The 25606-nt window shown below is 44.5% G+C and overlaps 1 protein-coding gene across 1 annotated transcript in view; it reads left to right on the forward strand.

Annotated features, from left to right (window-relative positions):
* The window catches only part of gmds (GDP-mannose 4,6-dehydratase), a 180963-nt gene that overhangs the window by 66424 nt on the left and 88933 nt on the right, over positions 1 to 25606 (forward strand). Inside the window, exons 6-7 of the mRNA XM_047587442.1 lie at positions 530 to 634; positions 13770 to 13897. Of these exons, the coding sequence (XP_047443398.1) occupies positions 530 to 634; positions 13770 to 13897 (233 nt within the window). The remainder of the gene's footprint in view (positions 1 to 529; positions 635 to 13769; positions 13898 to 25606) is intronic.

Below are 25606 nucleotides of genomic sequence, written 5' to 3' on the forward strand. Positions count from 1 at the left end.
AATCTGTTTCCACTTGTCAAGATTTTTCAGACCAAGGACCCAAACTGATAAATATACGTCATTATTATCATTTTGCATTCAACATTAAACTGTCCCTTATCCCTTCACTAACATATGTTGGATTCATGTTCATGTATATTTAAAGAAATTTAAAAGAAATTTTTAAAAAATATATAAAAAATGTCTAATCAACCAAAGGTTTTGAAATATCACAGACACACTTATGCTCTAGGTTTTAACTGGTTATATCTCATAGTTGTACATGTTTATGTTTTGGTTTTTATTCATTGTAATATAGTAACTTTGTGCGACTGTCTTGTCCAGGACTCCCTTGTAAAAGAGATCATAGATCTGGTTAAATGTGGGTTAGAGAAGTCACGGTGTCGTCTGCCTCCCAAAGACCACACTAGTATATTTCATTAAACACATGTCTCTTTATAAAAGTTCTTTTCATGATGTTTTCATGATGTCACTCTCACTGACATATTAAATCTGTAGTCACGTGTTGCTGTCTGGTTTCTCCTCTCAGGAGCTGCTAAACTCTACGCCTACTGGATCGTGGTGAACTTCCGAGAGGCCTACAACATGTTCTCCGTCAACGGGATCCTCTTCAACCATGAGAGCCCGAGGAGAGGTGAGTGAAGTGAAGAGCCCGACGTACGTTCTGCTACGCTAGTAGAAGACAAAAACAAAATGAAAACACATACACACCGATCAGCCACAACATTAAAACCACTGACAGGAGAAGAGAGAATGACCTTGACCATCTTCTGACAATTGGGAAACTTGTGGACGTGTCATTCATGAGGATGTTACTTAAGCCCCTTTCATCCCACGTTGTCCTGGCATTTCTGAAACTGCCCGGGAATCAAATGGACTTTAGACTTTAAGATTTGTCCCAGAAAGGGAGATGTGTTTCCACTTGACTGTACATATGTTCAACACAACACAACGAGAAAAGAACGTGCTCAGATCAACATCGACTTACGACATTAGATCCAAACTGACCTGATGGTTGTAGGACGAGGTGTTGGTTGAAACTGCGAATCGTCTTATGGATCTATTGTTCATTTCTGCGAGGTTGGGCGTGGGAAGGCTGATGATTTTGGAGGCGAGGTGTGTTAATTTTGTCCTGGTGGAGACTGAAAGCAGGGTGCAGCAGCAGCAGATGTGCACTGTGTTTTATATTGAGCTTGTATAGCGACATGCCACACACCTTATTTATCGATCATGGCATATACTTTGCAAAATGCTACAAAATTGCAATGTACGAAACAACGTATGTACGTAGAAAAGTCTGTGACATCGCTGTATTTTTACTGTGAAAGTGGTATTAGATGTGCACCACCCACCTAGACCAGACCAGACCAGACAAACCCACCCTATTGCAAATTCACTAGAGCACCCAAAGGCCCTGGTATCATTTAAAAACAGTTATCTGAGATTCACGTAATATAATATTTGAAGCAAGTAAACCTCCTAACGATGTGTTTTAATTAGATGGCTTGTTAATTCTCCTTTTTACCATTTATAAATATATCATTGTTCATCCATTTTTTTTTTTTTTTTGTGGAGTTAAATTTACAAGCTGACATCTTGACATCACTTAGCCTCATGCAACAGGCGTAACCCACAATAAAGCAGTCAAACAGACGCTAACCCATTGTTGGACTGCGCAGTGGTATTCAATTACACGCTCTATATAAAGTCATATTCATTCACCGGTGGAGCCAGGTTTCTCATAACCTTCCTCGCTGAGTGCTGTGGTCACAGTTTTAATATGTGCTCTGAGCCCCGAGGGTCGTAGGCGCTGGTTTAACCCGATTTACACGCCACCGCGTCTCGAAATGAGTACCACATGACTGCGGCCCCGGCGCAGTGCCCAGGTCAGCCACTCAGGTGTTTATGATTTATCCCCTAATGAAGGCCCCGGCCGCGACCCCGGCCCAGGTCAGGGGTCGCCCAGTAAACCCTAATGGGTTACCACAGATAGATAGGTGTGGGAACTGGTGTGGTTTACAGCCGGTTCGGCAATGACGTCCCCACTGAGGGACAATTAGTTGACATAGTGAAACTGGGGAGTTGAAATAAATAAAAAATAATGATAGAAGGAGGGATGGATAAGTGGAGAATTAATCTATCGCAGACAAAACTTGGTCGTTAACTGAATATAAATGTAAATATTTTTAATTTCAGCCGTTTAATTAGAGGATTTATCATCTTTATCCTGTTTGTTGAATTGGTCTCGGACAGGTCAGACGAAATTGTGCTTGGAAATTTGCCACCGTGTTCGGACCAAAGTAATAACGGAAAAATACAGTTCAAGTTTGTTTGTTCCCCCCTCAATCCGACATCGATCTTTTAATATTCAGTATCAGCCAATCTGAGTTCTGATTCCATCTTAAATAAACTAAAAGATTCCTCCAGTCTTCCCCTACGGTCGACTGGATTCAGTCCAGAAAGTCTTCCTGTCTAAGTTAATGTTGTGTGGAGACGGGATCTCCGACCTTGTGTTCTCTACTCCAGAAATGTTCTGGTCCTCCATAAAATAATTAACCCCTCCCTGATGATCCAGTTGGTTGACGATCTCCTGCTACCACCTCACCAAACATTTTAATCTCTGTCCGGCTGACTTCATTTCTTCTACACAGAATACAGACACGATTAGTCGGATGATGATGTTGGTTCCTCTTCTTCCAATTCACCTAATTTTAGGCAGCTACCGTCAAAAACAGAAGAGCAAGGTGAAGACGACAAAGATGTTAAAGAAGAAGAAAACAATGAAGAAGGAAACGATAATGAAGAATAAGAAGAAATGATAATGAGGAAGAAAAAGAAACAATGATGAAGAAGAAGAAGAAGAAAATGGTGATGGTGAAGAAGAAGAAGAAGAAGAAAATGGTGATGGTGAAGAAGAAGAAGAAGGTGATGGTGAAGAAGAAGAAGAAGAAGAAGAAGAAGGTGATGGTGAAGAAGAAGAAGAAGAAGAAGAAGAAGGTGATGGTGAAGAAGAAGATGGTGATGGCGAAGAAGAAGAAGAAGAAAATGGTGAAGAAGAAAAAGAGGAAGAAGAAGAAGAAGAAGATGGTGATGGCGAAGAAGAAGAAGAAAATGGTGATGGTGAAGAAGAAGAAGAAGAAGAAGAAGAAGAAGAAAATGGTGAAGAAGAAGAAGAAAATGGTGATGGTGAAGAAGAAGAAGAAGAAGGTGATGGTGAAGAAGAAGAAGAAAATGGTGAAGAAGAAGAAAATGGTGATGGTGAAGAAGAAGAAGAAGAAGAAGAAGAAGGTGATGGTGAAGAAGAAGAAGAAGGTGATGGTGAAGAAGAAGAAGAAGAAGAAGAAGATGGTGATGGTGAAGAAGAAGAAGAAGAAGAAGATAAATATAAGAAATTTGACTCTGGCCTCTTTGCTCATTGGTACAAAACAAAGCACAACAAGTGTAAAAAACAGAACATAAATTACATTTTACACAATGAGATATATCAGATATATATAATGGACTTGAACAGTAAGTAAAGACAACGTAAAGAAGACAAAGAAGAAGAAATCATCTTCTCAGTTTATGTCAGATACCGACCGTGACATCACTAGTTAATAACCACACCATGAGCTGTAGCCGTAGAGATACAAAAACAGACTTAAAGTGGTGAAGTGTGAGATGTGCGGTATCTGCTGCTGTCTTTCCCACACAGACACACATTGACCTAATAAGGATAAATCTCGCCGCCCTCCGTATAACGTGATTTCAGCCATTTTGCTATTCCCCCCGTTTCTCACCTCCCTCTTTGACTTGCACCTTCCCATCCATTCCTACCCCACACACACTCACTCACTCACTCTTTCTTTCTTCTTCAGTCCATTTCGTCCTCCTCCGTTCTCCACAGTCAGCATTTCTCCAGTGGGTTTTTACTCCCGCCGCTTCTATTCTCAAAATTACGACTGTTGTTGCTCATAAAGCAGGAACGCTGGGGCTGTGATGTGGCCAGATGTCCCACGGCCGCCTTGCACAACCCAGCGCGGCGGCGCTTGTGTTGGCTGGACGGGCCGGTGTTTACCCAGGCCCCCACAGGGCCCGCCGTGACCTCCTGCCACTGCCACACTGAGGGGGCGTTTGGCCGTCACTCACAGGAGGGATTTTTTAAGGGGTGGAGTTGGTGCTCGTTCCTGCAAAACACCCCGCTGGCAAAGTTTTTTATTATTGAAGTGCGCGATTGTATCACAGCCCACAAATTGTGAGATACTTTACTTGCGAATCGCTGAAGGTTGTTTGCTTTTAAGGATGTTGCCGGGTTATTATGGAGCCTTTTTATAGAGGCTGAAAGGACGAGGTGGCAGGACACAAAAATGCCGTACGGACAAAAAATCCTGCCTATCCCATGTCCCTTCTCTAAATATTCCCTGGATTTAATGAGAAATCTGATTTTTCCCCCTTTTCTATGAAGTATGGACGTTTAACTGTGTCTCTTTTTTTTAATTAACACATTTTCTTTCTCTTTCTCTTTGGTGAAATGCTCTTTTCTCAGTGTGTTTTTAATTAACAGGGCTGTGGTAACTTCCTGTCCGTTAGTCACATGGTGCGTGATGTAATGAGAAGGCTCCACCCACTACGCTGGTGCCCTTTTTTTTTAAAGCTTTTGTTCCTGTTGCTATGCCAACATGGAAGGCCAATATGGCCGCAACGCGTAGGCCCGTGTGCTTTTAACCGGTTTCACCAATGCTTAAATAAAGGCTCTTTATACTTTTTTTTTTTTTTTTTTTTACCACAGAGTGCCTTCGCAATCTTTTCTCCTTTTTAAGCCCATCCAGTGGTTTATTTATGACCTGCAAAAGAATGGATAGGATTTTGTTTTGCTTTTACACCGATGCATTTGTTTTCTTACAAATCTTCATCATTATCTTTGCATCACGCAGAAGTAGGTTCCAGGTTCTTTGTTCTTTGGTTTAAAAAAGGTTTTGCAGGCCACGGGAGGTGCAGTTTGGGGGCAGGTGGTGTTTGGAAGCTGACTGGACGTACTGAGATAAATACCGGTTGGGTTTTAACAGTGTTGAACAGAACATAGTGATCGTAGGAAAAAAGTTTTATTTCTTCTTGGTTCAGTTAAAGGATCAAGATCACACACACATCCCCTTTAATCTGATATTGATCTTTTAATATTTAGTATCCGCTAATCCGAGTCCTGATCCTGTTTTAAATAAACACAGATTCCTCTCCTGGAGATTCATAAAGACTTTTCTTATCTTCCTTGTGTTCTCCTGGATCATGTGTGGCTGTAGTAATAGTAAGTGTAGTTGTTCCACGCTGCAGACATGTTTAGTCACGTAATTTGAGTTCCTCTTCTTCTTCTTCTTTATTTTTGGTAGCTTTGAGGCTACCAAACCAACAGACAATGAAGAAGAAGAAGACGTTGTTTTGGTTCATGTCAGACCTAGAATAGAAAACTACAAAAGCTCAGTTGAAACCTGATTCTAATCCGATCCGATCGTGTTACCAACTGAGACATCTCTACCTAATATCCACTTCAAAGTGTCTGTGGATGGTGTCAAACATGTATTGAATCACCGCTGGTGAACAGAAAGAGTTCCAGTCCAAGGACAAACCAAGCAAAATAAATAATTTACTAAATCTACTTACTGTACTGTAAAACCCTGAATCAGTATTCTCTTCTTACCTTTTTACAATATTGAATGTAAATTATATATATATTGCACATGAGAACCACTTCATAGTGTCGTGGATAGTGTGGAATTAGGGCTGAGTGGAAACACTATTAGTGAATAAATACATTAATTCCACCACCAGAGACACTATTAAGACGCCTAAAGTCACCGGACTTTAAACTACCTCCCTTTCACTCAGCCACACCCTGAACATCTCTTTTCATTTTCACTGCCCCTTCTTGTTCACGGCATCAACAAATTAAGTATTGTTCATCACCTGCACGCAGCCACTCCCGTCCTCAACAAACCTTCCTGTATGTCTGAATGGTTAGTCACTAATGACGCCCATGATGTCAGTTTCACTGGCCCAGGACATATTATAGCTGCGTCGCTGCCTCCTCCTCTCCCACACACACAGGAAAAGCTGTGATGTCATTCTCCCAGGATGCCTCTGGATGTGTGTGTGTGTGTCTATGTCTGAGAAACAAATAGATGTTTGAGTTTATGAGAGTTTTCCATTTTTAACAACAAACTCACTGAGTCTTGCCCAAGCGGTGCCAAAAGCACAGTGTGGCGTTGTGTGTGTCGTGTCATGTCGGGTGATCTGGTGGCTGCTGGGAACCTGCCTGGAAAGGGAATATTGCATTTAAAAAAACAAAAAAAAAAAACATTCCTTCTCTCAGTGCACTCAGGGTGACTCAATCCCAGCAGGAATGCACTTCTGGTTTCTCTTACCGTTCCTGTAAACACCTGACTGTTCCACCAACAAACAGCTGATCTCCACTGATCTGCAGCAAACAGTCGCGATCGGACGGTCGGGAGAAGGCGAAATAACTCGGCGGAAATCCAGCGTGAAAGAAAGCAAACAGAGGAACGCAACCGCCGACCGGTTCACACCGCAAGCTCGCTCTCTTCTTTTTCTGGTTAGCTTAGTTGTTAGCCATAACAAACATTCCCCACGCCAACTCTGAAGAGAGGGATTAGCTTTAGCTGGGGTGCTAAATAGATCCCATATTGCCGTGACACCTGAGACAGTTCAATAATCCGGTCTCTCAGAAAGTCAAATAACCAGCACGTATGTTTATTCGGTCATTATGTTCAGCAATCCGCGTGGCACTTGAAAATGAAATTTTCACAACAAAACACAAAACCCTCTTTTGAATTTATTGTCATTAGTAGCAGCGCGTTGCACGGCGATATGTTTTTTATGATGCTACGGAGCAGCAGCACCACGCTCGTAGCCCGGAGGCCTCCCTCAGAGCGCTGCGGTTCACGGTTGGCAGTATAGAATAATATACAGTTTTGTTAGCGGAGTTAGCATCGGGGAAGTTAGAATAGCACTGCCCTTTAAAACAGTCGCTCAGCCTCCACATGCCCCGGCCTCATCTTTCTGCTTTTGTTGCGATTGAGCCGAAAAAGGTCAGATCGCATGACGGATTTGCAAGAGGATACGTTTTCTCTCCGTGTATTGGGAAAGGGTTATTTTTTCAAAGGAAAAATCTCATTTCGGGGGCTGGGAACGACTCGGCGGCTGGACGTCGAGGGGGGATTTTTGGGGCGGTATCTTTTAAGACGGAGCCCGGTCGGTGCACTTTTTTTTTTTGTCTCTCGGTTTCCAGTTTCACCGAGTGTTGTGATGAGAAAAGAGCTGAGCGAAAAGCTAAAGCCTAAACACCAGCTTGAACTACGGCCAGGTGAAGAGCCGAGCCTAAAACCCTCAAAGCGAAGCTGATGATGGAGGCCTCTCCTCCCTGAACGCCTTCCTCCCTCCCCCCCCTCCACCCCTCTTACCTCAGCCTACCTCGGTTTCACACACGTCACGTGGTCACTGAGCTCCTTACCTTCGCTCATCCCTGTTGCCGCCCACTAATCGGTGTTTGTTGTCCCGGGTCGCCGTGGCAACCGGGAGTCTTGTTGACGGAGTGCTGGCTTCGAGCGGGCGCAATTGCGCCACAAGTCGAGCGCGCCGTGTCGCCTCTCTTTGCCAGGCCCACGGCGGAGCCTCAGCGGGGGAAGCAAAACCCCGACCGAAACTCACTCAGAGGATGACGCTATATCTCTCTACTTTTTTTGATTTCGTCAAACTGCCCGGACGCTGCCAGGCACAATTACATCTTTGTTTTCCGTAGCAGGGGTGAAGCGGTGTCTCATTCCCTCTCGGCTCTGCGAGCGTGGAGGTGGTGCTGTCAGCGTCGGGAGTTCAAGAACATACATCACGCACTCCCCTCTCTTTCTCCACACCTCCCCTTTCTTTCTCCACACCTTTACGCACCCTGTGCCCTCGGTCCGTTTTGCTTGCATCACCCTCTCCCCCAATTAATTAGAAGTGACCTTCCTGTTCTTTGTCTTTTTTTACTTCGCAACTCTCGAGCTCCGCTCCAAATCTCCTTGCGTCACATTTCTTTCTCTCTCCGTGCCCTCCCTGTCGGTTGAGTCAGCCCAGAGCGAAGGCAGCAGCAGCAGCAGCGGCTCTGTCAGGTGTGAATAGACGCTATGTTGGCGGAGGTGAGCGCGTGACCTATCTTGGACGCAGCGCAACTATTCTCCCTCCGCCGAGGCTCCGAACATCAGTCAGAACGCGAATTGTGCAACAGCAACCGATGATGGCAGACACTGACAGGTCTTTTGGTCCGGGTGGAATTTGGCCAACCCCTGACCCGGTGAAGATTCCTGCTGCAGAATCACTCTTGCAGAGCTCTCGCACGTTAAAGTGTTTTTCGTCCATAACTCAGCGCAGATAAAATTTTGGATTTGAGCTCAGGATGCGTTCATTTTTAAATTGCAGAAAGTGTGGGAGCGGAGATGGAAATTAAGGAGCTGCATTTTTTCACTTTAAATCTACCACAAAGCCTTTCACTCCCCAGGGCCATTTCTCAAAGACAGAGAGGGATTATGGGATTTGCAGTTCTGGTTGAGTTCCAAAACAGGTGTGTAAACCCTGTGTTGAGGCAACCCAAAGAGTTTCTATGACAACCCTGTGGCAATCGAAATTGCGTTTCGGCTATTTTTTTCTCCCCCCCCCTTTTCTTTCTTTCCACCTTCAAAACGTGGGCCAGTTCAGACAGGCTCACGACAGAAATGACTCCTCCGTCAAATATCTGGAAAATACTTGGAGCGAGTCTTTGTGTTGAGCTTTTTAAAGAAAAAAAGCAAAGCAAAGCAATCCGCGGGCCTATTTTTAGAACGTGGTTCATTAAAAAAAATAAAAAAAACGGTCTGGGTTAGCGAGCCACTGCGCGGCCTTTATTAAAGACGGGGGAGAACTTGGTAACATCCTGCAAAGTCGAGGCCCGGGAACAAAATTTACACGGTGATTGAAAAACACACGGCAGGTCCAGAAGCTGGAGGAGACGACTCGGCTCGGGAAGGAAGTCGATGTTCTACCTGTGCACACGCGCGGCTCAACTTGATAAATGTTTGGCGTGATTCATGTTTTCAGTTTTTTCCAGAGCTAATGCACCGATTCAGGCCGAGGCCGCGACCACGACGTTACGTCTCTAAAACAACTGGCTGAATATATCACGACTGCGGTTGAATCTCAATCAGTAAATGCCCATAAATAGACTCTGAGACAGTAAAATAAATGACATGAGGTCTGGGTGTGTGTGTGAGGGCTGAGTCTTCGTAAAGTCGCCTCCCGTTAGCTTCCAAACAACAGATTCTGTTGAGTAACTGGACCCCCCCCCCCCCCCCCCGACTAACCCTCAAACTGACAGCTCCTGTCCCCGTCCTGTCTGGACGGACGGGAGACATCTCCATACATTTCTCCTCCTCGAGCCCAGCTGTGCCAACGAAGCCTGCGAGTTTTTCCTGTTGCTTGCCTGAAAAGGGATGGTGGAAATAAAAAAAAAGGAGAAAATGAGAATGAGAAAGAGGGGGTGGTGGGTGGGTGGGTGGTGGGTGGTGGGGGGGGGTTTGTAAAAAGAGAGTGAGTGTCAGTTTCTGGCATGGGTTTTGCTGTCTGCTCAATTTTCACGGCCCGTGGTTTTATTAGACTTTCCGCCGGGGCCGCGGGCGAGGTTAAACGGCCACCGCTGCCCCGTTTGGGCTTCGAATCCCCCCCCCCCCCGTCTCCCCTGCACCCACCTCCTCCACCTCCTCCTCCTCCTGGCCGTCCTGCAGTGCCGCTGCCAGTAAAGGAAACACATTAACACCCGGGCCAGTAACAGAGCAGGCTTTGTCCGCGGCCAGGCAGCCCGCTCCATTAAGGGCCCACGCTCTGGTCAGCGCAGCACCAATTAGAGACGGCAGGGAGCCGAGCCACTCCAAACAGAGGTGTGAGCTTTACAACGAGGCTACAGGTGTGCTCTGGGGGGCGGGGGGGGGAATAATGGACTTTATTAGCGATCGGGGCACCGGGGCTACGCCGTGCACCTCTGCCACCTCTTTAAGGGCCAACTCGACTCCGCAGAGTTTTCACAACCTGCGTTTAACCTGCGGATGTGAGTTTCGCTTGGACGCCGGATCAAATCAAACCTCTGCCCCGCAGCCAATCTGGGCTCTCGTTCCGTGGCCTCGCCCCCCCCCGGGTACCGAGACACCGGGCCGCCATAACATTATGACCACCTTCCTAATATTTTTTTGGGTTGTATGGGTTGAGGGGAGGGGCCTCTCTATGTGGATCATCCCTCAGATACTGGATCATCAAGCTGTTTTTTGCGCATGTTTTTTGAGTGTTTTTGTGTGTGCATCCTGCTGGGTCATTGCTGTGGGGTGGGGGGGTCGTCTGGTCTGGTCTAGGTGGGTGGTGCATGTCTAAGTAACATCCACATGAGTGAATACCAGGACCTGGCCCTCACCCACACGACTAAAGAACCTGAACAGTTCATCTGTTGCTATGTGAAATTTACCGGCGCTCCTTAAAGTGGCAGATTCGTGAATAGAGAACTAATGTAAACGACAATATTTGACCGGGAAAAATGACGCTTGTGACGCACAATGCATTGTGGGATCACGTAGCCCTATTTTTTGAGCCCTGTTTGAGCTAATGGATGCAGCCAATAACCGGTGCTGTTCAAGGAGCCACTTTTGGCTTTTTTTATTATTTATTTTTTCCTGAAAGTCATAAGTAAAACAATTTATTTAGTTTAAAGGATTTTGCCCTTTATTAGATTAATATACTAATACATTATGTTAAAACACACTTCACCCTGATTCCCCTAAAAAGCTAAGTTTAATTAATTTTGCCAATGAACACGTTAACTAAATCTCCACCTGTGTGCGCTACTAATTTTTAGTTTTTGTTACTAAATTATTGAACTTGCTAGCACCAGCGCATAATCGTGATCATGGCTGCTACGATTAAATGAACCTGCTGCATTTCTAACCAACCACCACGGGGCGAGTGCATGGTTAAGGCTTCATTAAGCTGCTTAAATAACAACAAGACTTGCAGCATTAACCTCCTGAGACCCAGTAATTTGTTTAGAATGCAGCTTAATTTCTTTAAGGTATTTCAGATTAGAAATATAAAAGAAAGAAACTATGAGGACATGAGGAATTGTTTCAGTGTATATTACAATTTAAGTCACCAATGTGAACCAAAGTATAAAACTTGAAACGATGAATTCACCAACATCCTCTGTTAATTTGTTAAATTTGCACATCATATCGAACTAGAAAAGTTAATAAGAATAAATAAACAAACGTATCAACTCTTCGCTAACAAGACAAAAGCGTCCATTTATGAGGACAACTGGACTAAATGAGCTGCCACAAACCGAAAACATAACGTCCCCATATGAGGACGCCGGGTCTCCGGAGGTTAAGTCATCATGTTGAGAGAGAAGCATCGTGGTGAAGAGGTAGCGCCTTAAAAGTGATCTACGTCCATTTTCCTGACACGTTTTGGATTTGATGTAAAACAACAGCAAGTTATATGCAAAGAGTCGTCCTGCAAGGAAACACAATTAATCTGTTCAATCATATAAAAAAGTTTGTGAGAGTTAATGCATAAGAAAATGTTTTAAATTATTGTGTAAAATTTACACAAACTAGACTTTTTTTTGAGCATTTGTTTACTTTAAAGTTTCATTTTGCACTGAAAACTGCCTGGATATTGTTTGTTTGAAAGTAGCGCCATGAAAATCCAGATGTTTTCCCCAACATGATGAATCATCGTGATTATTATTTTGGCCGTAGTCGTGCAGCTCGAACCAGCTGAAAAAGAAAGCGTGCAGCCGTGCAAGACGTCCAAAAGTTTCCTTCCCAGCTGGTGGTCAAGAAATACTCAGTGGTTTTAATGTTGTGGCTGATCGGTGTACGACATACATCCCCCCGTATCACATGTTTGCAGCTGCACCGCGAATGTAACCAAACCCTGTGACGGGTTAAGAGCCTGTCTGGCTGATATGCAAGAGAGCACAACTGACAATCAGGAACTGACTGTATGTGTCAGTGGCAGATGAATAATTGTTGACTACAGTTAGCAGAGGCGGTGGTATGTGCCAGAACAGATGACCTGCCAGGTTCGAGAAGGGCCCCGGGGCCATGCGAGCTGATCATGCAAAGACAGGACGGATCTGACATCGAAAAGGGGGGTTTCCATCTGCGATTTATCTACGGTTTGCGGACACGCGCTATTTCTAAATAAATATCGATTCAAGAAGTCGAGAACAATAGACGGCTTTGATTGTTGATGTAGAAGTGGTTGTGTGAAAGTAAGGAAGTTGGACGGGTGCACAGAGCCTCATTTAAACTTCATTAAGCGCTGGCTCGACGCGGCGACAGAGCAGCGCTGACACGGGGGCCGTGCGACCCGCTACCAACACACAACGCGCTGTATTTTCTTAAATAAGCGTGTCTAACCTTCCCCTGTTCTGTTTCTGCTCAGCCGAGGCCCAGGGCTGTCGCTTTCCTATGAAATAATTACTACAAATTTGGTGCGTTCGCATGATTGGGTTCATGGGATTTTCCTGCGTCTAAAACGGAGGCTCTGCTCCATGTCAGGGGGAACAGGGATACAGTGTCGAGACAGAGCCGCGCTATTATGGCCCGGGCTGAAAAGGCGACATTCATCTTGAGCACGATGAGTTTTGGAGAAACAGCATGGAGGAGCTCTTAGGAGATCGCAGAGAGGTTCACGCAAGGTTGTGGGAGATTTATGTACAGTTGCGATGTTGTGCGAGCTAAAAATAGGCGACTTTGATGCAAGCTTCAAACTGTCCTTTGAAATCATATTTTCACATATCCCCAAACGTCTTCCTTTTAGCCTTTTGAACATTTGACAGAGGAGACAAACCAGACTTTAACTCCTCGAGTCCTAATAAGCAGTTGGGGCTAAGACGGTGGCTTTATTAGATGCGATACCCTGATATTTAGCGTTGATTCCCATCTGTTTAAAGCTGCGTTCGGGTCGGAAAACTGGATTTATTCACAAGTTCTCCTCGGCAGAGAACACGACACCGGCCCACGGTGTCCCGCCAGAACGCCTCTAGCCCTTCTAGCGGCGCAGACACAGCCATGAGTTCCCCCCCCCGGCAGATAATATCGCCACGTGTGTCGACTCAGATGAAGAGCACCGCTGAGGTCTCTGGCAGATGAGTTGGCCGTCGGTGCCGGTGATTCTGGACTCGAACGCTGCTCAGGCAGATCCAGGGTGGTCCGATTCGATTGTCGTCTCTCTGTAGAACTTCTTCCCCCTGATTCTTCTTCTTCTTCTTCTTTTTTTTTTTTTTGTGTGTGTGGTTAGGGTTAGGGTTAGGGTTACAGACTGACGCTCTGAGATTTGTGTTGGTGTCCGGCCCACGATTTGACAGCGAAACACTGAAAAAGGGAGGAAAAAACGAAGAATGCTAAATTGGTCTAGTGGCTGTCTCATGATCGTAGTAACGAATTGATTTGGCCGCGGCTTATTTTTTTATTTTTGCCTTCTTTTAAAGGAGGCTTGGACTAGTGTTTTGGAAGCCTGTGTGTGTGTGTGTGCGCGGCGGCGGAGGTTTCTCTAAACTTGATTTCGTTTATCTGCTGCTTGTTTCTTCTCTGTTTGTGTGTCTTGGACCGAACTCTGTAACATTTCTAGCCTGCGTTTGATTAATAAATGAATTCAGAAGATGCCAATAAAGCGTTTTCTCTTCAACGTACTCTGTGTGTGTGTGTGTGTGTTTTTAGGTGCAAACTTTGTGACGCGTAAGATCAGCCGCTCTGTGGCAAAGATCCACCTGGGCCAACTGGAGAGCTTCAGCCTGGGCAACCTGGACTCCAAGAGGGACTGGGGCCACGCCAAGGACTACGTGGAGGTAAAACACACACCGCTGTTACACCGCACACAAGCCCAGAGAAACACACACACACACACACACACACAAAAAAAAACAAAACAAAAAAAAAAAACAGTGCGTGCACTGCTTCAGAGTTGAACGGGGTTCAGATGTGCACATAGCATTAAACAGGGCAATGTTTTCCCAGATCATTTGAGGCCACAATATGCGATCTGCATGAAGCCTCCTATGATTCTCTGCCAAAAGAGAAACAGAGATAGAGAAGTAGAGGGAGAGTGCCGCATGCTGCGAGGCCACAGACTGCACTCTGGTTTCCCACAACTCACCCATGTCCCAGATGCCTCCGGGTCTCCGCCGCCATTCTCCCAACGCCTGCAGAAGAAAGAAAGATATTAAGGGGAACGCCGCCGCGTCCCCGGGATGATGACAGAAATACTGTGTTTGTGCTAACGGTGCCAGCGGCGGCGAGCGGGGAGAGGGGAGCGGCGAGCGGGGAGATGAAACGAACAGCGGGGTCACGGCGTCCGGGAGCAGACGGAGCCCAGTGTTTCTGAAAACTCGTGTGTGCGTGTGTGTGTGTCTTTCTTTCTGGGGGAGCGAACATTCCTGCATGTGTGTGGAAGTGTGCGATAGGTTAAGGTTGGAGATGAAAGGCTCGACGGGGTTGCCATGTCTGACAGACCCCTCGCGGCGGGGCCGTGTTGTTATTAGGAAGGTGACGGTGGCGGAGGCGGCGGGGGGGAGGCCGCTCTTTGAGATTTAACTTGGGCTCTTCGGTTTAACTGCGGAGCGCGGTGTGGGGTCACTGCGTCAGAGCGAAGTGGCGGCGCGGGGGTTAGCTCACGCCGTCAGGGCGGAGCCCCCGACGCATCCGTGGCGTCAGAGACGCATCATCCACCGTCTTTTTACTGGAAGACTCGGTCAGTCATAGCCTGCGTAACCACACAGAATCATTTTTGGATCCTGTGGTAGGAAGTTTGACTAATTTCTGGACATAAAAGGTCCTTTTCATTTTTCTCTGACAGATGTGAAATGATGATGGAATACGCCAAGCAAACTTTAGAAGCTGCACATTTCGCAGTCAAAGTCGATCAAAAAGAAGTTTGTTTCCATCGGAATAAATGAATCTGCCATATGTCTTATTCCAACCTGAGAACATCAACGCGGCTTATCTTGTCTCCTGTAGGACGAGACTTCACAGAAGAACAGAAATAAAGAGGCTGATGGGGAGAAGCTAGGAAGGCGTAGCCAGATTTAATTATATATAATTAGGTGTCCATTTCAGTTAAATTTATTTATGCACCATCAGTGATAATACAAATAGAGAGAAAGCACTAATGCAAAATTAAAACCTTTAGCAGAACCCGTCTAGTATCCACCTTGTTCCTGAAGTCTGATGCTACCCGTGCTACGCTACGCTACGTTTCCATGGCTTCAGTAGCTGTCAACGTTAGCTTTTAGCTATAGATAGCAAAGAAATGGGCAAAATGCGAAGTAGAATTCTGACATGGCAACTTCCACAGGCTTCTGCAGAAACGTGTGGATGGTGAGATGTTTCTCCTTGAGGGTAAAAATAATCTGCATCCACTTGTGTCGTCCTTCAACCGCTCAGATACATTTAACTGTAAATAAATTCAGCTCCTCCTCTCAGATGACGTCTACTCCTCTGTCCATCAACAACACATAAAGATTTGAAGATTTGCATAATCAGTTCCCCACGGAGAGACTCCAGACCAACCTTCTGCCACAAAATAAATAAATAAATAAGAGAGGAACCAGGACGATGTGCTCACACACGATGGCACGTTACATTTATTTGTCACTTTGACACAAATAAAGCAAGAATTAAAATGTAAGAAACATTGTTTTTAAAACATTTTAAAGTTCTGGGACAATTTAGGAGGGTTTTTATTTCCCGATTTAAGATGTTGTGATTTGTATTCATTGGCTCCACCCACTGAGGACTCATTTAATATTAATATCAGTATAATGTTCCTGCTTCTATATGCAAAACTTTCTTTTTTTTTTAAATAAGATAAATCTATAGTGCCAGATGGTCATGTCTGTACTATAGGAGTATTAATAAACTTATAATTTTTCTGCAGTAATTTCCTACATTAACCTGTATTCAATATTATTATAGAGCATCTACTTGGAACACATACATATTCATATATATACAGTATATATTATATATTTTCTTTACATTGATGCGTGTGTTCTTATTATAATTGTAATAATCCCCTTGGGATTAATTCTTCAATAATAAATATTAGGTTAAATGTTTACAGATAGAAAAAGAACGAGTGTCTCTTCACATTTATCTCCTTATATATACAGAATATGACTGATTCTTATTCTCTTTGCTTGTAAAATGCTGGTTGTCGGTTTTTATTGAGCAACCTTCCATCTTGTCAGCCCGACTGACCAGTTGTGTTGTGAAACCCCTGGTGTTGCTGGATTTGTGCGTGCCTTGTCCAGGACGCCCGTAGCTTGAAACGCTCCAGGTTTCCTGTGGGAACCGCCGACATTCCAGCTCTGGTGAATCAGGCACCTCCTCGCCGCGCGTCTCCTGTTTCGATTAAAAAAAAAAAGAAAAAAGAAAAAGGTGGATTTCGGGGAAGCCAAACAGAAGCTGGAGGTGCTGAGGGGAACTGAGGGATGGAGCGAGGAGGAGGGGGAGGGGGGGGGGGGGTCTTCAGGGGATCTGGAGGGAAGAAGGGAAACAGACGCGTGTTTGTACATTATGCATAAGTGAACCATCTCAGCTTCACCCCACCCTGCAGACCATCAAAGGCCGCGACTGTCACCCCCTCCACCCCCACCACACACACACTTTTCTGCCTCCGTCCGCTTCACTTTGAAAACGTCCACCCAGCCACCGGCAGCACTGTGTTGCCATGGCGAAGCCAAACAACTGGCAATCAGTAAACAGAACCATGTGTGTCTGCTTTAGGCTGACAACTGCCTTTCCTCCCCTCTCTCTCCTCACCCCACCCCACCCAGGACAGGGAAATTGCTTGTAATTGGCTGTGGATGGATTGCGGGTGGCAGGGGGGGCGTGCTGTGTGTCTTCGTTAACGACGTCTGAAGGCGTGCGGCTGGCTGGGCATCGTCTCAGACGGGTATCGGGTGTCCGTCCCAGCCAGGCAGACGGGGAGGGAGGCAGACCTGGAGCTGCCCCGGCTTCTCTCAATGGAGCCCTTTATCTTTACCAAATAGAGCTGGAAGCAGAATCATTTAAATCCTCCTGATCTCATTTGCCTCAAATTTGGTCTTTTTGGGTTTTTATGATTTGAATCGTTTCGCCGTGTGTGGCTCCCTAAGGATATTCTGGATAAACTTCTGACTCGGCAATCAGGGGAGAAAAGAAGAACTAAGATGTAGCAGTCGGCCATTTTTTATTTTTTATTATTATTATTATTAAAGTCTGTTCTTCTGAGCCAGCCTCCTTGACTTGGCCCATGGTGGGTACAGCTGGTTGGAGCCCCCGCTGCCCCCCTACATCTCCTCCCCTTCTGGCCTGCAGAGAACCATTTCCTGTGCAAGAGAAGAGGTTTGGCTGGGAGGGAGCGCGAGCTCTCAAGTCGTCTTGGTGGTTTTTTTGGCCTTTTCCTCTCCCCCTCGGGCTCCGTCCTGCTTCGCTTTCCCCCTTCGTCTTTTCGTCCGTTTCCTCTCCCACCTTGGGGTTTTTTTTTCGTTCTCCGTCACTTAACCTTTTAACCGCCCGGTGTTTTGTGCCACTTTGTCGGGCGGCTGCCACCCAGTTACCAGAAACTTTCCTTTGACATATCAATAAGCGGCTCTTACTTTTCCCGACCGGAGCTGGCGTTGCTGTTCTCCTTCCTGTAGTAGACGAGCAACTGTTGCCAGATGAGACGTGGCTCACATGGCCTCCTCCTCCTCCTCCTCCTCCGCCTCCTCCCTGCTCTTGTCTTGTTCGCATATTTATTTTGAAAATATAATTACCTGTGAGGTTCTGGTCGTCTCCAGGTGCGTGCGGTCGCTCCCGTTGCCGCCTGGTTCCTGGTATTGTGCGGAGGCAGCGAGGTGACAGGACGGCCTCTCCGACGTGTCATTTTTCACCTCGTTTGTTTTTTCTTTTTTCGGCCGCAGCTGCCTCTCTCTCTCCGCTCAGTAATGGTTACAGATGAGGCTAATTAACCAATCACCGCGCAGATCGGGGGGCCAATCACAGATGATTGATGAGAGCCGCGGGCCATTCATCACACCGGTTTTTTTGGCCTGGGAGGTGACAGCGGGGGCAGGCTGCGGGCGGCTCGTACAGTGAGCTCGACATTCACTCTGCGGTTTTTTGAATTTTTTTAACGTCGAGGCGTTTGCCCCAGAGCGACTCGGCATGCAAAGAAGGGCCTCTGCGTCATCTGACATTTTCTTGGGGCGGTAGACGTGTGATGGACACTTGGATGTTTGGCTGTGGATGTGGGACATGTTCGTACACGACTCCTTTTTTTTTCTTGGTTTAAACAAAAGAGAGCGCACGCAATTTGTAACACATCCACAAACTGCCAATTACCGCAGCTGTTTTCAGTTCGGCATACTTACGCCTTGTAATCTGCAGCATGCTAGATCACTTCAGTTATCAGTTACTCTGCTCATTAACTGATTATTCACTCAGCCTGTTGCCCCCGCAGCCCGTTTTGTGTGTGGAGGCAACAACCTAAACTTGGTCCCAGGCTGCAGGAGGCACGAAGTCTCCAAATTCTGGGTCTAGAAAATCTTTTAATTTTTGCGCATCGACAGCTCAAAACCCAAATATATTAGGCTCATATTCATAGAAAACAATAAATGCTCATTATCTTGATGCATCTAGTTGTTGGTGGACACGTCCAGTTCTAATATAAAACGATCTATTTCTTTGTGTTTTAGTTTAGTTTCTTTCTCGCCACCACATTTACGTGATATTTATTTTTGTCATGTAACATATAACTGGACTGTGACGTTTTTCATTTCTCATCAGGCTCATTCCATATCTACTAAAGCTGGTGCATCTTTGTTTCTTTTCCCAGTGATTGAGTTTTTGTTCCTGCTGGTGTAGGTGAGCATAGGATGGAGGTTACATAGTTTATGGTTTAGTTAATGGACAGTCTGGAGGTAATTGTGTGCAGAGTCTATCGAGTGATTCTGAATGTTCAACAGAGACTAAGGACACGCATGAGCTCCAAAGTATTTTTTTGCAAAAAGGCTGGAATGATAAGAGGTTTCAATTAAGAAACTCATCAATGAGGATCCCCAGGAATTCTCTAGAGCTAACTCTTGCAATACACTCTTTTGGTTTCTGAAACATGTCCTTTTTGTGCTTTACTTACCTGGAAGTTTTTTCTGTGCATTTAATCCTGAGGATACCTGCAGTGCAGGGGTTGGGTGTCTCTGCCTCATATCTGTGCTACAAACCACATGATCAGTGTTAAGGAATGGAGAAAAAAAAAAGCACAGGTACACGTTTTTGATGTTGCTGCCCCCTGGTTTTACCTTTTTGCCACCGTGACGTGCACGAATACGTGCGTGTCTGCCTGGATCTTTACAGCAGAGATGGAGGGAGCTGATAAATAGCTGCGCCTGCTCTGTGAGCTTTTAATAAACACAGCTGGACTGGTAAAGGGCTAAAAATGGGAGCTAATAGGGCAGAGGAGAGGGAGCGTTGGGTTTCATCACCCAAAACCTCCTGACTACCGCCACAACTTCCCCGACCCCTGAACCCACCCGCTGGCCTCGCGACGCCCACACCCACTCAAACACCCACCCACACGAGAGATCGTCTAGCGAGAAAGAGACAGAAGTTACGGCCGCGTTGACTTGGCATCGCACACGAGCAGGATGAGTAAATGACAGCAGCTGTGTGTGTGTGTGTGTGTGTGTGTGTGTGTGTGTGTGTGTGTGTGTGTGTGTGTGTGTGTGTGTGTGTGTGTGTGTGTGTGTGTGTGTGTGTGTGTGTGTGTGTGTGTGTGTGTGTGTGTGTGTGGAGTCATTGTTTGCAGGTGAAATTTGACTCATAGTCTCAGCAGCAGCTCAGTAGTAAAACCTCAACACACACAGCAACATGTGCATTTATGCAGCCTGATGGATGAACACTTTATTCATGAGGAAACCTGAGCCCAGTTTGTCCCCAAAGAGCCTTTAAAAATCTGTCATCGAGTTAATTAGCCTGGTTAACTATCGACCTGCTTTAACTGCGTTTATATTGGAAAGTAACTACACTACAGGCCAGAAGTTTGGAAGAACGATCACATTTGCAACAGAATAAACATGATTATTATATGAAGTAACTTATCAGAAGACACTTTTGCTATAATTATCAGGTGTTTGAGTTTTTCTTTCTTAGAAAATTTGTCTTTGACAACATCATGGCATAAACGAGGCATTCGTTCCACAATAGATATTTATATGGAGACGCTCAAAATCCAAAGAGTTGAAGTGAATACTGCAAACTGTGATTTTTTTCACTGACGTTGTGACTTCGTTTCTTCTGACATTTATTCTAACGTATATGTAAACCCCTGAAGGTAAATTGAGGAAAATGGTGCATATCAGTTAAAGCAAAGTGTGATTATGCAGTAAATACACAGAACTCGTGCTGTTACTTTGTTACAAACTTTTGATCTGTAGTGTATAAAGTAGCTGCTTTGATGCTCGTATTCTTTAGATTCTCTAGATTTTGTCCTTGTTTCATACAGATATTTTAACAAAGAAGACAACATTATTAAAAGATTTGTCAGCTATTTTGGACCAAAAGTTATCATATTTTGACTGGGTTTTATAAAGTTAATAGAAAAAACTAAAACCTAAATGACATTTGATCTGTTACGTCTACAACTTTCTAAAATAAATGAATAAGTTTCCCTTTCAAAGCCCTTTTATTTTGAAATTCTGTTTTTATATACGTATATATATATATATACATATACACGCAAACATTTATAAACACACACAAACATATAATCAACACAATAAAAGGAAAAATATGGAACCCCATCCCTGAACACCCACCCACCGCGCTGCTCTCAGCTTCACATCTTATTATATCTCAGAAGTTTCATATGCAAAATCTAAAGGAATATCAATAAAGTTGAGTCTAAGTCTAAGAAGAAGAAGAAAAATGCACAATAAGAACATAATCAGTCAAAATTTCAACATAATTCTCATTGTTTTCCAACTCAAAGACACTTTTTCTAAATTCATTATGTCCACTGCCTCAGTGACTCATTCCATCTCTAAAGAAACTTTATTATTTAAGGCCTAATCTAATCTGTTGTGATTTTTTTTTTAACTGCATCGATAAACTAGTTAAAGTGAAAACTTAGTTTGAAAAAATCTGCAGGTTCTGTTAAATTCCTGCAACTTTTCCGCCATAAAATCCTAGATGAGTTTGAGGACGTGTGTAACCGGCTCAGGTCCGTGTAGGAGGAGAGATTTGATAATAGGAATAATATATTGGGTGAGAGACGTGAACTAGATCTCCAGGGGAGATACACTCTCGCCCTAACCGAGCCCTAAACGATGCGTATTTACTGTGGCATTTTACCAGAGGGACGTTAACGTCGGCGCAACTCCACCGTTCAGATAATTTAGCAGGAAGATAAATGGACGGTTGAGTAAAAGTGACTCCCTCCTGCTGCTCTAACAATAGAAGAAGAGATAACAGACAGATGTGCGATAGCAGAGATTCTCCTTTAGTGAAGAGGCCATTCGAGGTTAAAGCCGAGTGTGTGTGTGTGTAGGCGGGTGTTGTGTTTGTTTCTACATGGATGTGCATGGGCTTGAAATCTCAGCTGGAACCACTGCAGCTCGACAGAAACCTGACCCGGGAGGTGTCCTCGTTTCTCGCGGTGAAGTTCAGGGGTTTTCTGAGAACGTTCTTTCTTATTTTTATTTTATTTTTTTCTTTGCTGTCGGTATTTGGCAGCAGCGCAGCTCGAGGCTGATGGCTAAAGGAGTTGGCCTTCGGATGTACCTGGCTGGAAGACAGCTAATGAAAAGGACTGTTACAGAGTCAGTCGAGACCTGTCTAAGGTCTGGTGAGACAGGTCCAACGTTTGGACATGTGGTCATCTGAAGTCTAAATGGACCCGGATCTTATTAGGAGCTTTACTAGATTTACTCAGAAGATGTGATGTTTTATAATATCTCTGGCTTTATACTGAAGGTAGATTGTTTCATCTGTGTTGGTGCCTTTAATGTTACGATGATCAGCCATAACATTATGACCACTCGTAGGAGACGTTAATAACAACAACCATCTTGTGACAATTAAATGTTCTGCTGGGAAACTTTTGGACCTGGCATTCGTTCGGCCACCTACACCAGACCACACGCCCCACACCTCCACGTAGCAACGACCCAGCAGGATGCAGCCTGACACAGACACACACACACAAAAACAACTCAAAAAGCACAAAGTGTTGACCTGGCCTCCAAATTCACTAGATCCCAAACTGAAGTATCTATGGGATGATCCACAAAGGACCCAAAGGCCCCCGACTAACTCCATCCTGTTTCCGGACACCACAAAAGACCATTTATGTTCATTCTCTGATGAGTCACAACTGTTTTGGAGGCACGAGGGAGACCTACAAAATGTTAGGAAGGTGGTCATAATGTTATGCCTGATGGTTGTATGTTCAACCAGTTACTAGCTTCATATCTACAGCTTCCACTGGAAATGACTAGAAGACAGAAGGTTGTCACTTGTTGAAGGATTTGCACACACAAAACGTAGAAAAAAAGACAGAACAGCAAATCTGCAAATTAAAAAAGAAAAAGAAAAGTCTTCATACGGAGCGCAGACGTTATATTTCTCAATCATTAGAGTGTAACCTCAAAGAGCAGAAAGACGTTATAACATTAAATCTTTTCGAGCAAAGAATAAAATTTCAACCAGAACTTTTTGAGCCAGCATGAATGAGCAGAACCTGAGAGGCCAGAAAATAAATATGTAGCTTTACATTTACATCAAACTTCATTATGTGGTGGAGGCTGATCAAAGCTCTGTCCTTAGATTTAGCGTTAAACTTCTCCAAACCTCTCACTCACGATGACGGACCTGCAGCGCCCTTTGTTTTCTTTGCTTAATTTGACTTCGCCGTTCCTAAAAATAAAACAACAAGCCGACCGCCTCTCTCCATCCTGTGTTGTGGAAGCGCGCAGTGAAACTTTGACACCAGTGATGAGTTTATTTTCCTGTTTCACTCAATAAAGCCGCTGCATCGAACTCGTCTGACGTCTCCGGTTTGAGAGCAGCTTTTTGGAAGCGCTGATGTAGTTTTATGTCAGATTTATGGAGGTTTTATTGTTTTTTTCTTTAATAATTGGAAATGAGGATTAATGACAAACTAACCGTAGATACGCCAGCTTCATATCTGCCTGCAGGAGTTTAAAAAGTGTCTCCGTTCAGCTGGATGGACGTGACATCCCTGGAATCTAGATTGACTTCCTGTAGGTCCTTTTTGTAGTTTAACAGCTTAAACATTAGGAATAGGCCTTTTACAATAAATAACAAATAAAGAGGGATGATCACACCGCTGAGGTTTAACCGTGCTCCAGTATATTCACTGTTTTGTGTGCTACGCTGCAGCAGCTGGCCGTCTCCTCCCTCTCGGAGTGACAGGCCTAAGCTCTCCCCTGCTGTGCTGAGGATGAAAGCAGATGCTCTTCTCCTTCTTCTGCTGCCGCTCTGTTTTTCTCTCCTTTCTCCTCGCCGCCTTGTGTAACCAGAGTCCTCAGCTTTCATATGGAGCCTGCAGGACGGCGTGCACCCTGTAGTCCTGCAGAAAGCAGAGACTGACTGACGTTTTTTGTGCCTTACTTTGGAAAAATAGGATTTTTTTCTAAATAAAAAACATATTTATTGATGCATTGACACATCGTACAGTAAATCTGGACTCTTTGAAGCTCAGAAAATCACATAAATCAGGAAGTTTCTGACTAAAACTGACGGATAATGACTAAATATGTCGCCTCTGCTTCAGAAAATGTGGTCCATCGTTCATTATCCTGGAGATAATGTGACTATAACAGTGATAAATAATGCCACCTAATTTAACAGCAGTGGGTTTACGCCGGGCCACGGAGGCTTCGGCTGTTTGTCTTTCGGTTCAGTGCTGGATTTCGACAGGTTTGGAAGGTGACAGGTTTGCAGGGTGGGGGGTTGAATTCCCCCACACATGCAAAAGAAAGAACTCTTACCTCCCACCTGGAAAGTGGGAGCGCGCTGGCTGCTGGAGAAAGAAGAGTGGGGGGTTTGCCGGTGGGAAGGCTTGGCTCCCCGCTGGGGGTTTAACAGGCCAGGACAGGAGGGAGGGAGGGAGGGAGCGAGGGAGGGGGGGAGTCAGCTGGCGGCGATGAGAAAGTTTGTGAGAAAGAGAAGCTTCAGAGGCCGAAGCCTGGTTTCTTATTGACTCGTGAGTGCATCACGAGATTATGATGAAGCTGCTTTTTTCGTTTCATCTTTTTGTTTTTAGAAAATAGACCTAAAACCTTTCAAATATTTTCCACAAAATTCTCAACTCTCAAATGTCAATCTTGCAAAAAAAACAGGGAGATAATCTTCTGCAAATCCATTTGATTTTGTCTTATTACAACTATTCTGTTGTACAGTAGGCAGACGTTTCTTTTTCCACATTTTTACCTAAATTTTATGCAAATACTGATAAAATATGAGACGTTAATACGAGCAAGCAGGCCTACAAGAGATTCAGTCTAAGTCTAAATCTAAAAAACCCTGCAGAGGACAGAATTACACCCGGTAGAGTTATTAAATAAATAAATAAATAAATAAATAAATCTTAAAATAAGAAAGACCAGACCATTTTCATCATTGCACTTCTGAACCCACATGTTGTGACTGTGTCACTGTGAGGCGTGGTGAAGATGGAAAGGTCCAAAAAAATGAAGCAACAGAACAAGAAGACGTTGTTTGGTTGTTTTTTTTTTTTTTTAGGGAGACCAGACGTCTCCAACTTCTAGGGACAGTCCCCGATTTGGGTGACCTGCATTTACTGCATTAATTCCTCTCTTAACCAGAAGAAAATGTTGCAGACATGGGATTATTATGCATAAGTTATAGCTCTGTGGGACAGACGCCGTAAGTGGCGCCAGTGCGAGCCATTTATACTTTTATTATTATTTATATCGTCAGTCTGGCTCATTCTGTAACAACTCCACCCAAACACTAGTGGGCGCTGTGTTTTTTTTTTTGCCTGTTAATTTTTGTTTCCACTTTCTGATTTTTTTTGCTTCACTTTTAACATTTGGGACTGAAAGTTTTGCAGAAAGTCATACAAATGTTTGTATATCCGAATCTCCTCAGTTAACCTTTTTCTTGATATGTTCCATCTTCATTGATCCAAAAAAAAAAAAAAAAATTGTGGAGATGGAGAAGCAGCCGGAAATGTTGAAGTGGAAACACACGACTTCCAAGCAGATCAGTCACAGCACTAGGTTCACGTCAGGCTACCTGCAATACAAACTTAAAAAAGTATCCATTTAAAACCGAGTGTGGATAAACTAAATTACTCTTTTAATCTATTGACAGCCATGAATGTTAAATGTCGCTTCTTCTTCTTCTTCTTCTTCTTCTTCTTCTTGTTCAGGTTGTGATTGATTTGATACCCTGGTTTACCGATGCCAGTAAATCTTTATTCAGTAGGTAGGGAGTCCACAGCTGGTCTGTGAAACCGAGACACTCCCTGATTGGGGAGCACAAGTGTG

The sequence above is a fragment of the Mugil cephalus genome, chromosome 6 (genome assembly GCF_022458985.1).
Source record: "Mugil cephalus isolate CIBA_MC_2020 chromosome 6, CIBA_Mcephalus_1.1, whole genome shotgun sequence".
Lineage (NCBI taxonomy): Eukaryota > Metazoa > Chordata > Actinopteri > Mugiliformes > Mugilidae > Mugil > Mugil cephalus.